The sequence below is a fragment of the Natator depressus genome, chromosome 7, assembly GCF_965152275.1.
Source record: "Natator depressus isolate rNatDep1 chromosome 7, rNatDep2.hap1, whole genome shotgun sequence".
Taxonomy (NCBI): domain Eukaryota; kingdom Metazoa; phylum Chordata; order Testudines; family Cheloniidae; genus Natator; species Natator depressus.
This window is the reverse complement of record NC_134240.1, coordinates 96,829,435-96,847,584: the sequence shown is the minus strand read 5'-3', so window position 1 is coordinate 96,847,584 and position 18,150 is coordinate 96,829,435. Positions and strand designations below refer to the sequence as shown.

Here is an 18,150-nt window from a genome sequence, read left to right as displayed (position 1 = left end):
ATATCTGTTAGCAACATTACCTGATGTGCTCTTTAGGGGCAGAACTGAAGACACTGCCAGAGCCTATGAATCTAAATCACTGTGCATGTTATAGGCTGAAAGGCAGACATTTTGTTCTGCCTAGTTCTCTATGCAAGATAACATGACAGAGTCATCAGAGGACATTTATAATACCTTTTATGGTCAAAGCATGTACAAGTATTTCAGCACCTTCATACCTCTGATCTTCGGTAACAAATTGAGGGGCTACATTGCTAAATTTTGCACTTGTTACTAATTCACATACTAAGTGAAATCTAAATATTAAATCTATCTATTTAGCAAAGCACCCCAAATACATCTTAGAATTACAGGATATTGTTCAAGGAATTCAGAACTTTATGGTGAAAGTAAATTGTAGGCCTCTCCTATCACACTAAAAAAATAAATCTCTTTATCTCATTCATTTTGCCTTGATGGAAATTCTATTGTCTCTATGTCTATAGTAACTAAATAGTGAAAGAGGGTTACAGACACAACGATAAAACATTCATGCTTCAACTTCTCTGGCACAGTTTTATATAGCTAATAACAGGCTTTTTCACTTTATATATCCTTAAATAATTAAGAAAATTACATTAAGTGTAGCAGGTTAAATCTGACAGCAGGGGAGATTTTTAAAATATTAGATCTATTTTACTTAACACAAAGTAACTTCATATATTCTCAAAGACCATAATTAAATATCAGCTATAACCACCCAAAAGTTTAAACAACCATAATAAAGTTATATTTTTTCAAGATTGAGAAATGGAACCTAATTAACAGGATTAAAATGCTTTGGTTGTAACATTAATAAGCACTCTTAACCTTCTGGACACTAATTTTCCCACTGTATGTGAGAGCAAGACATACTTTACATAAAACCCTGGTTAATTTATTATTTTTTTTTTTGTGTGTTGAAGAATCACCTAAAGGGCCCAGCCCTGCTGTGCTGAGCACTGTGTAACAAAAAGATGGTCCCTTCCCTGAAGAGTTCACAAAATAAGATAAGAGACAACAGGAGGATACAACAGGCAGACTGCAGGAAACACAAAGTAACAGTAAGTTCCGGTATGATCAATGTCATAAGCAGCTGTCACAGCACTTCAACTGCCTAACCAGTGAAAATTTCAGAGGACTTTCCCTTAATGTTTGTACAAATCTAGGGACAGATCCTCAACTGGTGTAAATTGACATAGGTCCATTGATTTCAAAGGAGTTATGACAATTTACACCACCAGAGGTTCTTCCCTCTACAGTTTTTTATTCATTCTCCAGTGTTTGTAACACCATCTTAGAAATGTGACATTTTACCTCTTCATGTTTATTCTTTTCTGCTTGAGACATTAATTATTTTATAACCTATGACTGAAAATATGTCTGTTTTCATTTCAGAACAACCTCCTCTCTGATTTACATAGTAGTTCACTATGATGATACATCATTACTAGCCCCCATCCCACGTGGACTCACAATGAATCCAGCAGGAGTCCATGTGAGTGGATCCAGTCCTTAGTGTGTCAGAATGACGAATTTGATAGCTCTCAGTGTTGGTCAATGACCTGTTGCTGTGTATCCACAGGGGAAACACAAGATAATATTTTTGTTGGGAAACATTAAAATAGTGGCTCTTTTGTTTTGTTGGGTCGATATAACTTCTGTAATTTTATGCAAGTTATGTCATGTCTCATCAAGGCAACAGTTGGTTTTTTTCATTCCCAATTGCTTCCTCTGGCTTGTCACTCTGTAGATTTTAATATTTTAACATACAGTTTTAAAAAACCGTATGAAAACATGGCCATATTGGCAAAATGAGACCCACGGTGCTTCGGGGAGAGAAATCCTCCCATCTTTGCTTCTGTAGAGTTCCCTAACACCCAACCACATTACTGAAGCTTAGCAAGGAGGGTAGAGCTTGGTACACATTGAGCATTATAGTTCTGGTTATCCATATATAGTACTTGCCCTATATTACAGAACTCAGATACCATGGTAATAGGTGGGTACAAATAAAGGGAGAACAAAACTGATTGCCCAGCAGGTTTCATCTTAAGGGCCATATTCTGATCCCTTTATTCACACTAAATAGAACTTAATTCTATTCCAAATAGTCCCAGTGAGTTCAATGGAGATATTCATGGAGTAAAGTGCTAACCAAAATAAGACAGTCAGACTCTGGCCCTCAGTATTTGATGCATAAAAACAAAAAGAAAAGAATAACAGCTTCCTTGCCAGTACTCTGATTATTTCCTAGGTTATTACTAGGGGAAGGTGAAGCTGGTGAAAACTGGGTTGCAGCATTCTTTGCTCATCTGTTATGTACTTTGCAAAAACTTCAACATTTCATATTTTGCAAAACTTCAAGGACCCATTTCCCTGCCCTCACCCGCAAGACACCAGCTTGTGAAATTCACCTTTCGCACAAAGCTTCACACTTGCAAACTGTCATGTAGTGGTGCTGTGGTAGCCAAATTTGGCAATTTTCCCAATGTGTTAAAACCACTGCTATTTTTGCTCTTAATCGTTTGCAGATGCCTCAGTTGATCAGAGGAGATTTCAGAGGGAAGTTGCCCTTAGGACACACTAAACTAAATGTGATGTAGGCAGCAGAAGAAATATGGCACTGCAACAAGCTCCTGTCAGCTCAAAGTTAGAGGGTGGATACCCTCAATGCAAGGACACACATGGCATGTGGTGAAAAATAAACTGTGCAGAATATAAATATCAAAGACAGAAGCACAGTGGCCTAAACTCATGTCAATGTAATTCAGGCAACACCAGAAATGTAATAATTGTTCAGGAAAGAATGAACACACACACATATGCAATATTATTTATAATATTTTATAATTAATGTATGTATCTTTTTCAATTATCTATCTTGATGACAAAGATGTCTAAATTAGGAAACAAAGCAAGCATCAAACACTAGTGCTGCTCTGATTTTTAAACATGCCCCACACATACTATATTTATTATTTCTCAAAACAATAAACAAACAGCCCCCTTAACTACAACTAGTTGCTCAGAGAAATAGAGACCAAATGGCTTCTGAGAACCCTCCTGATCACATGATGTCAGCTCACCCAATTAAGAAACCAGATGCAGTACCATGGGACTTATCATGGAAATGTAGGGCTGGAAGGTACCTTGAGAAGTCATCTACTCCATCCTCCTGCACTGAGGCAGGACCAAGTATACCTAGATTATAATGAGCAATCACAACCAACAAACCCAGCTTGGAAACAAAAAATATAATACATAGTTTTGCCATGGAATTTTCAGTTATTCTAGTAGTTAAAAAATGAATTGTGTGAAATTTGAAATTTAGCATCTCAAAAATGCTGCAAGTTTACAGATGTGCCAATGTCAATGAAATATTTTCTTGACTAAAAATTTGCCCACCTCTACTTACCACCCATCATACAAGAAAAATTCACTTTCAGGATTATTATTCTTGCTACAATAAATAGTTTGTGCATAATTTGTTTTTAGTTACAATGCACCTTACTGAGCTCATGAATAAATTCAACTTCTAACTTACCTTGCCAAAGCTTCCCTTCCCGATTGCTCGGAGTATCTGGAAGTGGTCAAAATTCACTACAAAGTAAAAACAAAGGAGTTTTAGTTTCTCATTTCCAGATATTTTCCTACCAACTTCTTAAAAAAAAACTTAAAAAGAAAAAAAGGGAAAGAGATGAGTAATTGATAAAAAGTACATTTTACCAGTTGGACAAGTTCTTGCCGAAAGATCAGTATGTTCCAGAGAAGAGTTTTGTTTAAAGAAAACCAGTGGGATGGGCCCTTTGTATCAGCTTTAAAGGTAACTGCTTTAGGGACTCAGTCCCCCTTAGCTTGTTAATGGCCAGAATCTTCTAGTTTCTGACTCCTAAAGTTCCTTTTACTCCCGGTTCCTGGATGTCTCATGCCCTCTATCTACAAAAGTAAAAGGACCCAACTTTGATACTCTTATAGTGAGCAATACCTCATTCCATGAGGAGTTGATTTTAATGAAACTACATGTGGAGTATGGTACTATTCTGTGTTGGTGTCATAGAATTGTGTTGTACTGTAGTGACTCGGACTGGCCTCTGAACAGTCCTTTATCGAGTCCTCTTTCTCAACTGATGTTGTTTGACTTTCACCCACAAATTGTACAGAAAATGCTCTCTAGTATAGTTGTGTGTTTAATTTTTAAAAATTTTTAAATGTATATCGAGATTTTAAAAAACAACTAAAACTCAATTGATTTCAGGATAATGTCCACAGAGTATGAGGATAGGCACTTATAGACATGTATAGTAATATATAAATAACAGTTCGTTAAGTTACATACCAATATTAAACTGATGTATCACAAGTAAAAAAAAAACCCACAAAACACAAAAACTTAACCTAACAAAACGGAGACAGTGAATGAGTGCATGCGTGTGTTAAGAGTTGTATGGAGGGAGGGCTCAGGGACACAATACAAACAAGTCCCACTGCTAAAAATATCCCATTGCTTTTGTAATCTATAGTTACAGGTGGCTGCTGTTCTTGTACATGAAGAGTTTATTACTGTGCATGCAAGTGCTGCAGCCAGTTTGGCTATTACTTGCTCTATCAAGAAGCCAACATATTAAGGATGGGCCATTGACTTCTGTTCTCTGGATTTTTGTATCCGTCTGTACTTTAGCTGCTAGTGATTCCAGAGACATAATGAAAAATAATGGGGAGTGGTGAAAGTGTTAATCTAATACTTTAAGTGCAATGTTGCTATGTCAGCAGCCATAGCAACTATAAAATTATGATTACTAAATTACTGCTGTGATCTAATCTCTCCAAAAATTAATCTCAAATGAAAGGTGCTATGTAGTCCTTCTGTCTACCTAAATAATGATATATCTCCCAGTACCATTGATTTTGAATACCTCAGTGACATTAACAAACATATTATCTCTGATGATGATGGTCACCTCAATTTCAAGGGCAATGTTGACAATCATAATTTTGTACAAATGGGTCTTTGCATGACTCCATAGACCAATTCAGGAAGAACAACATTACCCCACTGGCCACAGAGCCATTTGCCTAGTTGTGTTGATTGACCCGCACATTGTTCCTGTGGCTGGAGCTGTGTGTCCTGCTGCTCTATGTGATTTTTCTCAAAGTTGTGGATACCCACCCTTATGGTGTGGTGCCACGCAATATGATCAATCGACAGTTGCTCAAAGGTTGAATAGAAAATTTTCTTTCAGGGTGTCTTTGAAGTATTGAATCTGACCTCAACGCTTACGATGGCCAGAGCTTAATTCAGAATATAAAACTTATTTTGATAGATGGGTCTCAGGCATTCGAATTACAAAGCTAGTCCATCTCAGTTGGGCACAGACCAAATGAGCCTTGATGCTGACCAAACCAGCTTTCACCAGGACTTCAGTGTTGGAAACCTGGTCCTGCCATTTGATGTCCAGCAATCATTGTAGGTATTGCAAGTAGAACCTCTCAAGCTTTTTAATGTGTCATTGAAAACAGGTCCATGTTTCACACCAGTAGAGCAATGTGATGAGGACATCATGGACTTTGACTTTTGTCTGTATACAGATTCCATGTTGCTTCCAGATTAAGTGATAGAAGTGACCATACGTGGCGCTGGCTTTCTTAATTCATGGTCAACTGTTGCTTCATTGTTCAACATGCTGTTGAAATAGGTAAACTGACAGCATAGGGCGTGGTACCTTCCAGTCTTATTGACAGGTCTTGGTAAGGTTGTTGAGGAGCTAGCTGGTATATAACCTCAGTTTTCATTCAGATGATGGTGGGGCCAAAGTTATGAGGCGCCGCAGCAAAGCAGTTTGCAAGAAATTGTAGTGCTGCTTCAGAGTGTGCCATCAAGGCACAATTATCAGCATAGAGCAGTTCCTGGAGCAATGTTCCTATCACCTTGGTGTTTGCATGTAGATGGGAAAGACTGAAGAGCCTACCAGTGCAGAAGTGTATAAAGACACCATCTGAAGCATCACAAAGGGTTTCCTCTAGCATCGCAGCAAATAAAAGACCAAAATGGCTAGCAGCGAGGACACATCCCTGCGTCACCCCATTCATGATTGGAAATATATATGTTTGCACTAGGTCTTCCAGCAATGCCTTCATGGAATTGCTGAATGATGTTAATAAATGTGTCTGGACATCCAAATTTACTCAGCAATTTCCAGAGGGCAGTGCAGCTGACCCTATCAAATGCCTTAGTTAGATTGAGAAACAAGATGTTGGTGCTATTCACGACATTTTTCTTGTAATTGTCGAATGATGAAAAGCATGTTATGAATTTTCCTGTAGTTGTCAAATGATGAAAATCATGCTTGCTGAGCATGAAAGCCACACTGTGACTCAGATAGAATGTTGTCGATTATTTGGGTCACAAGTCAGTTCAACAGGATCTGTGCAAGAATCTTGTCAGCCACGGAGAGCAAGGAGGTACCATGGTAGTTACTACAGTCACTCTTTGAGCCTTTACACTTATATATTGTGACAATGTTGGTATCTTTCAGTTGTGGCAGTATAACTTAATGTAAAAAATTCAAAGAGCTTGTCAACTGAGACAATTTCCTCCATGTTTGAAACCCTCAGCTGGAATGGAATTGGGACCAGGGGATTTATTATTTTTCATTACTTGAACAGCTATCAACACCTCAGCTTGGGTGGGTGGATAGGCAAGTGCAGAAGATGTAGGCAGTTTATGGACATTATCCAGCGACTTCTCAGAAACAGTAGATGAATGATTAAGTAGTTTGCTAAAATGTTCACACCACCATTGGTGGATCGCATTACGATCTGTGATGACAGATTCATCATCAGCATTTGTTATGGTGCTAAGGCAGATTGAGTAGACCCATACACAGCTTTGACCACCTCACAGAAACCCTTCAAGTCATGATTATCAGCAAGGGCCTGTAGTTCCTCTGCTCTACAGTCAAACCACATATTTTCCATTTGCTGGAGTCTGTGTTAGAGCATTCTGCAAGCTGACCTATAACTGGCCTTTTTTGACCCAGACTGCAGGTTATCTAAGAGTGCAGCATGCACTTATCACTTGACATCAAGGAGATTTAATATTTCAAGGCCATTATAATTGAACCAGCCTGTATGACACATTTCGTATACCCAACACAATCGACAAAGATGTTATAGATTGTGTCCCACAGGGATACCCATTTGGCAGATATGTCATCACTGATCACTGGACATTAATAAATGTATCATCACTACATCCCTGGGAGATGGAGAGGTATTACTGTCCCCATTTTACCAGTGGAGAACTGAGAGCCCAAGGTCACACAGGAAGACTGTGGAAGAGCCAGGAATTGAACACAGATCTCTTGAGTCCCTGGCTAGTTCCTTAAACCAAATAAATGTCTTTCCTTTCTAGGGCCCTGATCCAAAGCCCAATGGCTGCAAAAGATTCTTGGATTAGGACCAAAGAACAAAATATTGTTACCAATCCTGAGGTCTTCACTCAGCTCTTTCTCAGAAAAATTCCAATTGACTTCAGTAGGATTTTGACATATGAAAATGGATACGTATTCTGAGCCAGGCGCTGATTTGCCCAGGCGTCAGGGAAGTATTGAGAGAGAGAGGGAGTGAGTCTCCTCTATAGCAGCATCTTCTCTTTGTGGGAGCCTGCAGCAGGCTCTCTGAAATCAGGGTGGGGAGGTCCATGGAGTATAATCCTTCTGGGCAACCTGCTGGGATTCTATGGGAAAGTTCACTAACTTCTTCCTAAACCCCCTTTGTGCTGAGAACCCCTTTTGTAAGCAAGGATCCGGGGTCTCTTAGCTAGAGGAAGCTCTGGCCATGCTTCCAGGGACCTGGGGAAAGCTCAGTACCAAGGGACATGCCCAGAGCCTCTATGAAGATGGCCCTGTGCCTCTTGTGGATCCACGAAAGCAGCAGAATACAAAGTCTAGAACCTTGCTCCTTCTCCAGTGTGACAAACCCTAACTTTTGCAGGAGGGAATTTGGAGCCACAAGGGGAGAATATTCCTGAGTTACCTCCTTCCCTGCTCCCTTCCCATTAGACTTAGAGGGAACAGTCTGGCCCTGAGTAAGGACCCAATGATTTGATTTAGTATTAAACAGTAATATTTAATAAATATTCTAGTTGAAACACAGAACTAGACTACAGCTCTAAGAGCTAGCATATATTTTTGAGGTGTTTTTGACAACAGATTTAAATTTTTCACATACAGAAAAAACTATTATATGAACTTCTGTCTGTGAGAAATACACAATGTTCAATTAAAGTGAGCATGTTTTAAGCACAGTAAATTTGTTTTCTTGGCAATTAAACTACAGGACAAGGTTTCATGATCTGGGGAATTCCTAGGAAGTTTTATTCCTGAAGCAATATGATGGTTATTTATTACAAAGACAAAAATTCTTATGTCTGAAACTGCATAGTTACATAAAAAGTCTTTTTTTTTTTCGTATCCATGACTACAAATGAGCTAACAGCACATTCTAGTCCATAGTCAAGATATAACGTCAAATATGCACATCAACTACATATGCCCTTGAGCTAATCTGTAAAGAAATGTTGCATTTAATAAATTAAATATGCAGTATCCATTTACTGCAGGTACAACTGAAGTTATATGAGTGGCTGCTTATTTTTCTTCAGTTCCACCAACTTCTTTTCGAAAGAGGAAGGCAGCTGAGGTTCTAATAACATGCTTTGTGTGTATAAAAAGATCTTCTACACTTTCCACAGTATGCATCCGATGAAGTGAGCTGTAGCTCACGAAAGCTTATGCTCAAATAAATTGGTTAGTCTCTAAGGTGCCACAAGTACTCCTTTTCTTTTTGCGAATACAGACTAACATGGCTGTTACTCTGAAACCTAACATTTTTTTAAATGACAAAACATTTCTACAGAATATGTGATTATCTCTGAAATAGAAATCCTTAGCTTGCCTAGTACAATTATATATGCTCTGGAGATTTCACCTTTTTGCAAGTGACACGAGAAAGCTGTCTTTCACTAACCACTCAAATACCTTATTATTTTTGGATGATTTGTACTAGCCTGAGTCATGAATAAATCCTAGTGAAGAATCCCATGACACATACTCCCAACAAGCAGGAAGATGACAGCTGTTGCCTAGTCACAGGACCACATTCACCCACTACTTTGACTTCAGTGAGCTGTAGCTCACGAAAGCTCATGCTCATATAAATTGGTTAGTCTCTAAGGTGCCACAAGTACTCCTTTTCTTTTTGCGAATACAGACTAACACGGCTGTTACTCTGAAACCTGTCATAGTTTTGACAGTCATACTCTGTAAGTAAAATCATGGTTTGGCCTGAGGTTTCACTGAAAGAACCTAAAGCGGGCCAAGGGGGAACCTGAAAACTTTTATAAATTAAAAATAAAATGGAATGTAGCAAAATAATATAATGACATTCAGTTGTTAATAAAATTGCCATCTTGTTTGGTTGAAATGCTCCAAGGTGTCCTTTGTCAGATTCTTATGAAACAACTAAGTTAATTATTCCTATTGACTTTCTGAAAGCTCACTTTCAGTATGTCCCTTTTAGTGAGGGGATGGTGGGTGGGGATTGCTGGGCAGAAAGCAGTCACTTTTGTCAGATGAGACAAACATCCTCCCCTGGGATTCTTCCTGGCATCAAACAACAAACTATGATTCATAACTGAGGATAACGTGCCATGATTTTGATCCGTTTGGTTCAGACTGTTTGCTTTAAATTTCAAGGAATGCATGAAAAGCAGAAGAATGGCAGTTTTTATGCTGCTTTAGAACGTCATTAAAACTCACACTTTGCAATCCACCAACAACTGATGTTCTCCCCCTACCCCAACAAAGATGTAACAGTGGATGCTGCAGTGAGCTCTCTATTAACTAAGATTTCATTGTTTTATAAAATGTACTACAATATATTACCAAGTACAGTGGATTTACAGCTCCACTTTGCCAGCAGCTAAAATTCATTTTATACCATTTATTTTTTTTTCCGCACATAATTTTTATGCAGGATTATTGTGCTTCAAGTTACAATGTGAGATCTTTTTAGTCCCTATGTCAGATATTTCAGAACTGTGTTTCTCTATAATTTTTATTTCTCTGTTTTATTCCACATGTATACAATACAACAGCTGAAAATGTGGCAAGATAAAAATAAAGCATTGTCACCATGGTCCTATTAATGGACATATAAAAATACAAGGGTCTGATCTGAAGGCTTCGTTGGGAACAGGATTGGGCCTCAAGTGTCTACATAGAGATGTGCCTCAATCCTGATTACAAACCCCGGACTCTTGGGAAAAGTTCCAGCCCATATCTGGGTCTGGACACTACAGGTAGTTTTTATGTCTGGGTCAACCTAGGACAGCTGTCCACTGCTTGCATCACAGGATAGTGAGGCGTTTACTTAAAGGATTGTGCCTCAGAGATGTACAATCCCTTCCCAAGCAGCCTGGTGTTCCGGTAAAATGAGTAAAAAGAAAAGGAGGACTTGTGGCACCTTAGAGACTAACAAATTTATTTGAGCATAAGCTTTCGTGAGCTATAGCTCACTTCCTTGGATGCATTCAGTAGAAAATACAGTGGGGAGATTTATATACATAGAGAACATGAAACAATGGGTGAAACCATACACACTGTAACGAGAGTGATCACTTAAGGTGAGCTATTACCAGCAGGAGAGCGCGGGGGTGGGTGGGGAGGGAACCTTTTGTAGTGATAATCAAGGTGGGGACCATTTCCAGCAGTTGACAAGAACGTCTGAGGAACAGTGGGGGGTTGAGGGGGGGAATAAACATGGGGAAATAATGACAGGTTTCAGAGTAGCAGCCATGTTAGTCTGTATTCGCAAAAAGAAAAGGAGGACTTGTGGCACCTTAGAGACTAACAAATTTATTTGAGCATAAGCTTTCGTGAGCTACAGAGCTATAGCTCACGAAAGCTTATGCTCAAATAAATTTGTTAGTCTCTAAGGTGCCACAAGCACTCCTTTTCTTTTTATGGGGAAATAGTTTTACTTTGTGTAATGACCCATCCACTCCCAATCTCTATTCAAGCCTAAGTTAATTGTATCCAGTTTGCAAATTAATTCCAATTCAGCAGTCTCTCATCAGAATCTGTTTTTGAAGTTTTTTGTTGAAGAATTGCCTATTTGAGGTCTGTCATCGAGTGACCAAAGAGATTGAAGTGTTCTCCAACTGGTTTTTGAATGTTATAATTCTTGACGTCTGATTTGTGTCCATTTATTCTTTTACGTAGAGACTGTCAGGTTTGACCAATGTACATGGCAGAGGGGCATTGCTGGCACATGATGGCATATATCACATTGGTAGATGTGCAGGTGAACGAGCCTCTGATAGTGTGGCTGATGTGATTAGGCCCTATGATGGTGTCCCACCATCAATCTCAGCCTGGACCAGTCCACACAAGAGATCCACTTCCTGGACACGACGGTGCTAATAAGCGATGATCACATAAACACCACCCTCTACCAGAAACCTACTGACCGCTATGCCTACCTACATGCCTCCAGCTTTCATCCAGACCACACCACACGATCCATTGTCTACAGCCAAGCTCTACGATACAACTGCATTTGCTCCAACCCCTCAGACAGAGACAAACACCTACAAGATCTCTATCAAGCATTCTTACAACTACAATACCCACCTGCTGAAGTGAAGAAACAGACTGACAGAGCCAGAAGAGTACCCAGAAGTCACCTACTACAGGACAGGCCCAACAAAGAAAATAACAGAACGCCACTAGCCATCACCTTCAGCCCCCAACTAAAACCTCTCCAACGCATCATCAAGGATCTACAACCTATCCTGAAGGACAACCCATCACTCTCACAGATCTTGGGAGATAGGCCAGTCCTTGCTTACAGACAGCCCCCAACCTGAAGCAAATACTCACCAGCAACCGTACACCACACAATAAAACCACTAACTCAGGAACCTATCCTTGCAACAAAGCCCGTTGCCAACTGTGTCCACATATCTATTCAGGGGACACCATCATAGGGCCTAATCACATCAGCCACACTATCAGAGGCTCGTTCACCTGCACATCTACCAATGTGATAGATGCCATCATGTGCCAGCAATGCCCCTCTGCCATGTACATTGGTCAAACTGGACAGTCTCTACGTAAAAGAATAAATGGACACAAATCAGACTTCAAGAATTATAACAGTCAAAAACCAGTTGGAGAACACTTCAATCTCTCTGGTCACTCAATGACAGACCTAAAAGTGGCAATTCTTCAACAAAAAAACTTCAGAAACAGACTCCGACGAGAGACTGCTGAATTGGAATTAATTTGCAAACTGGATACAATTAACTTAGGCTTGAATAGAGACTGGGAGTGGATGTGTCATTACACAAAGTAAAACTATTTCCCCAGGTTTATTCCCCCATCCCCACCCCCCACTGTTCCTCAGACGTTCTTGTCAACTGCTGGAAATGGCCCAACTTGATTATCGCTACAAAATGTCCCCGCCACCCCCCCCCGCGCTCTCCTGCTGGTAATAGCTCACCTTAAGTGATCACTCTCATTACAGTGTGTACGGTAGCACCCATCGTTTCATGTTCTCTATGTATATAAATCTCCCCACTGTATTTTCCTCTGAATGCATCCGATGAAGTGAGCTATAGCTCACGAAAGCTTATGCTCAAATAAATTTGTTAGCTTCTAAGGTGCCACAAGTCCTCCTTTTCTTTTTGCGAATACAGACTAACACAGCTGCTACTCTGAAACCTGCTAAAATGAGTGTGCTGCATAAGCTAGAATAGTGCAGCCTGCTTCCCCTGTGAAGAAAGGGGACAGAGCTATGGTTTCTCTGGTCCTCCCTGAGTTCAGTGACTGCAGTCGTGATTGGTCTTTGAGCAGGATACACAAAGAGGGAAAGAGTAGCTGGGTGCATTTACCATAACCCATCCATGCACTTGCCCAACGGCCAGTTACAATCTATGACAATGGGCTGAGCCTTGCTACCATTTCCAAAGTCCCTAGAATTTTGGAAACATTCACGCTATGATCAGATTTGAACTTGGCAGCTCACATGCCCACATAATTAGAATGTGACAAATCTTTCATGATGCAATGTCCAGTGAACTCCATCTGGAAGGCTCTGGGAAGAGTAAAAGGAAATGAGGAAAAAACTCAGATCTTAAATATGGATTCATTTTTGTGAATATTTTGGTATATCTTAATGTATGCTCGGTAGGTAATGAGTAATTATATGCACAAAGCACTTAAAAATGCACTTTAAATGATATAACATAATGTTTGGTACTTTCTCAAACCAATTGTGCTATCTAGAAAGATAAGAGACGATGCTAAGTATACATTTTTCTCCGCGCACAAATAAAACAATTAAAATATATGTCACTGTAAAAAAAATCTTACTTTGTGCCAACAGCTGCTCAAATACGTGTGTGCAAATGTTTTCATGAATAAAGCTGCATGCACCCAAACGGAAGCCAGGGTGAGAGTCATTTGGAAATTTGCCTCTAAATATCCCATCCCAATTTTCACACTGTCAAATTAAAAACCATATTGAAAGAAAACCTAATCACAGTTTCATTACAGATAGCACTACTGAAAATTTAAAATGGCAAAATTTTAAAGATCACATGTACATTTCACTGTTTATATTATTAACTGTAAGCATGTCTCTCAGCTGGACAATGAAAACAAGCTAGTTGGATTAATTTTTAGGGACTGCCTATACCGTAGTCAATATCATGTTCTGTCTACTTTGCCAGCACAAAGCTGCAATGACTGGGCTGTAAATAACGTAGGGTGAGGTTTATCATTGTTTACAAAATGACTCATTCTTGCTCTATTAAATAAAATAATGGCAACAATCTATTGATTTTAGTTTTTGTAAAAACTTCTCTTTACAAAATCTAAGTGTTGAACCAAATTTGACCTGACAGTCCTCTTTAAAACTGTATTATGGCTAAATTCCTATTTGGATAATTGCACTCAGACGGCAGTACTTACAGTATATTTGTCCAACAGCTGCAATTAGATACAATATTTTTGACATTGTACTAGGATGCAGACTGATTCTTGTATACAGAAAGTTTGTAAAGTGTTAGATAATTCTTCTGGCTGAAAAGCACCCAATAAAAAATTAAGGTATTATTGTTTTATAATAGAAAATATGACTGACCAGCATGACACCATCAAAATTTCTTTTTTACAGAGATAGTTGTGTACCTGATTTAAAAAAAAAAGTAAATTCATAGCTCTTTTCAACCTAGGATTATATTATATTACAGTTTGTTAACATGGTAAAAATCATTGGTATAATAAACATTGTAATTATTGATACAGAAACATTATTATATGGCCACAATAAACACAGAGGTGCTGCCACAAAATGTTAACAGTTTTTATTCATTGATAGAAAATTTACAGCTATAACTTAGAAGCAATTACCTGCTTCTACCTAGGTCTCAAAAGGGGGCTGTTTCTCCAAAGCTTTGATCCATGCCAGTGGAAGAACACAGAGAGAAGAAGACCAAGAATGAACCCAGATGGAGGATGGCTAGTGGAAGAATTTATGGACCAGAGGTGTGGGAATGAGATGAGAAGAGTCATGAAATAACTCAGAGATAATGGAAAGAGACAAGGGCATCCACAATGGATGCTGAGAGATTGAGATAGGATTGAGAGGAATGAGGAGGGCATGAGCAGGGATGTTAGGAGAAATGGAGAATTGGAAAGGGATGTGTGTGGAGAGGCTGGAGGAAAAGGTGGACTTCTGTGGAAGGAGAGAGAGAGAGAGACAGTCAAGAACTGCAGAAGTGTTACAAGAGAAAGTAGTGGGCCCACTAAAAAACTAGTGGAAGATTGAGGGAGGGGCTGTAAAAGGATCAGGAAGGTATGTTAGTGAGCAGAGTACAACAAAGAAGGATTCCAAAGGGTGGAGCCTGGGAGGACAAAAGGATCAAGTAAAAGCTTGGCAAGAATGAAGAGTGAGCATGCCTAGAACAGAAGAGCTAGAAAACACAAGCCAGAAAACACAACACAAACACAACCTTAAGTTGTGGGGAGAGTGGGGAGATTGGAGGTGACGTGAAAGGAGGAGGGTTTTGGAAGCACTCAACAGAGGTGGAGAAGAGGGCCAGCAAGGGAGCACCATCTGGAGAGGCCTCTGTGTAAATAACAATATACACTCTGTGGTTAGATGTTGGGCTATGTGTGTGTGTTTTCCCTGTGTGCTGCCCCAGCTTTGCACAGACCGTCGGCACAGGACACCTTGAGCAAACCACCCAATTACCACAAGATCCGTTAAGGTATGAAGGCGCCAGGCCAGGTTTATTGTTGATAAAGCATGGTAATAGCACCTAACAGACTCTACAAGGATGTATGCCTGTAACAATGGATGCAGCTCAGTAAATGGTGGAACTTACCACTCCCCCCTTGGCTGGACAAAGATACTCCCTCTGAGATACATTTTTATATCCTGATATAAACAAGTTAGTACTGCCTCTGACATAGTTACTGTCCCCCTGATGTGGCTAGCTATTACCCATCACCTTGACATGTTGGTTCAATCAAAACGTCTCTATTATGTACTGTCATCCTGCCCTTATCTTTTAGGAGGGGTCAGTGTGTTCCTGTTATCCTTGGGGAAAGTTTTTATACCATCCTTAATATCAGAATGTGTTTGCGTAAGTATTTTGTGCTTAGCACTTCTTAAAAATGTGTATTTCTGCATTATCAGCCTTGTTTTTGCCAAAGTCTGCAAGCAGGTCCTGCCTCATACCAGGCCTCTAGTACAAGAGCTTATATCTCAGGCTCTTTTCCTACCACGCTCTCTAATTACAAGACTTTTGTTCTCCTCTCCCCTTCTTATAGGCTGGAAACTATTTAACATATGGCCTTCATTTTTGTGTAACAGGGTGGCTCCACATTGTGTAAGAATCCCCTTGCTTTCTTTCATTTCACTTTCCTTTTATTTCTACTGAAAAAAATGTATTAGAAATGCACATTGGGTTTTAGTCCGCACTATTTAATGCTGTTCTGTTTTGCCCATTTGCATCTACAAGCAGGGGCGGCCCATCCATATAGGTGAACTAGGCAGTCAGCTAGGGTGCCAACTTAAATGGGGCACCAAATTTGAGGGAAAAAAATCAAATTTAAAAAAAAAGAAGTGAAAAAAAGGAAAAAGATGAAAAAAATACAAATAAAACGACAAAGATGTCATTATTTAAATTCCTGTGCGCGTAGAGAGGGAATATGAATTATAATTCATTTCTCTACATTTCTGAGAATTTATTAATATGTCAAATCTTTTATTTACTGCAAAAATAAATAATATTTTAGGGAAAAAAATTAAATTTGCGACATAGGATTTATTTTTCTCAGGCTCAAAACACCGTCGGGAGGTTCTGACTCGCCATGTGAATTCTCTAACTGTGAAACCACTTAGTCAGACAAGATGGGAGAGTCGCATTGATGCTTTGAAGCCTCTTCGCTATGAACTTGGAAACATTTGTGATACCCTAATTAAAATTTCTGATGATACTACCTTTACTGGATCATCTGGCAATACGGCACGTTCAGATGCAGAAGCTCTTGCAAATGGCCTTTCCAAGTTCAAATTTGTGACTTCACTCATTTTGTGGTATAATATCCTTTTCGAGATTAACCTCACTAGTAAGCAGCTTCAGGAAGAGAACTTGAACATACATTCTGCTATTCAAAAACTGCAGCAAACTAAAACTATTCTGGAGGAATTCAAAGTGATGAAGGGTTCGAAAGAACACTGGTAGATTCTCTTGAGTTTGCTGAAGAAATAGACTTTGCGACAGAATTTGAAGCAGTTTGCATTCGGCAAAAGAAACAGCAGTTTTCTTTTGAAGGACGAGACACACCCATTCAGAACCCAAAACAAAGGTTCAAAGTGAATTTCTACTTCACAGTCCTTGATACTGCTATTCACTTGGTTGATGAAAGATTTCAACAGATGCAGCAGCTAGACTCAGTATTTGGCTTTCTATATGATATCCAGAGCTTGCAAAAGAAAACAGCAAAACAGATAAGAGTATTTTGTATAAAACTGGAGTCGGCATTGACTCATGAAAATTCAAAAGACATTGATGCTACAGATTTGTGTAGCGAGCTTCAGGCTTTTTCAAGACGACTTAAGAAACATTCCACTCCTGAAGAAGTACTGAAGTTTGTTTGTGAAAATAAACTCTCAGACAGTTTTCCAAACATTTTTTAGCTCTGCGCATTCTTTTAACTTTGCCAGTTTCCGTAGCTAGTGGGGAACATAGCTTCTAAAAGTTAAAATTAATAAAAACATATCTGTGTTCAACAGTGGTGCAAGAGAGACTTGTTGGCTTGCCACAATGTTAATAGAGCATGAAATAGCTGGAAAACTGGATCTAAAAGAACTAGTAACTGAATTTTCAAAACTTTAAGCAAGAAGAGTCATGTTTTAAGAGCACAGAATGTTTTTTATTTGGAGTGTTTTGTAAATACAGGTTAAAGTTCATTGAAGAGTTTTCTTTTTTCTTTCTATTTTGGATGTGGTGGTAATGGCAGTTAAAGCAGGATAGCGTAATGGATGATTTTGGATTTCTAATAATAAAAATTATAATTAACATTTTTAATGCATTTTTATTTGAAATCGGACTGAAATATCATCTAGCTGTCATACAGAAATGTATTCTGAAAATGTCATGTCTCTATTTTATCTGGTCTCAGAAACATTGGTTGGACAGACGGACGGACAGACAAACCGAATAATTAAGCCTCTGTTTAAAAAAAAAAATGCTTAAAAAACATCAAAAGGAAAAAAGGGGCAAAATGTTTCCCAGTTTACCAAAAACCTCAGCCTTGATCTGCCTTTGGGGTTTGGGGGTAGGAGGCGCCGATTGCATGGTTCACCTAGGGCGCCAGTTGCTGGCAGCTAGTCTAGGACCACCCCTGTCTACAAGAAGAATAGGTAGGTGAGGCTAACGGAAATCCACTGTAGTCTGACTGACTGGCAACGTGAGTGAGTATTAACTGCCCAGGAATTCAGGGAATGCTGGCAGAAAATAAAATAAATTAAAGGTATAATATGAACCACTTT

The 18,150-nt window shown here is 39.2% G+C and overlaps 1 protein-coding gene across 2 annotated transcripts in view; it reads right to left on the bottom strand.

Annotated features, from left to right (window-relative positions):
- STK32C (serine/threonine kinase 32C) overlaps positions 1 to 18,150 on the bottom strand; it is a 244,738-nt gene that overhangs the window by 98,393 nt on the left and 128,195 nt on the right. For both annotated transcript variants that reach the window (XR_012640326.1, XM_074959121.1), the window contains exon 2: positions 3,566 to 3,621. Coding sequence is in view for 1 of the 2 variants with exons in the window: in XM_074959121.1 (XP_074815222.1) it covers positions 3,566 to 3,621 (56 nt within the window). In the remaining variant the exon portion in view is untranslated. The remainder of the gene's footprint in view (positions 1 to 3,565; positions 3,622 to 18,150) is intronic.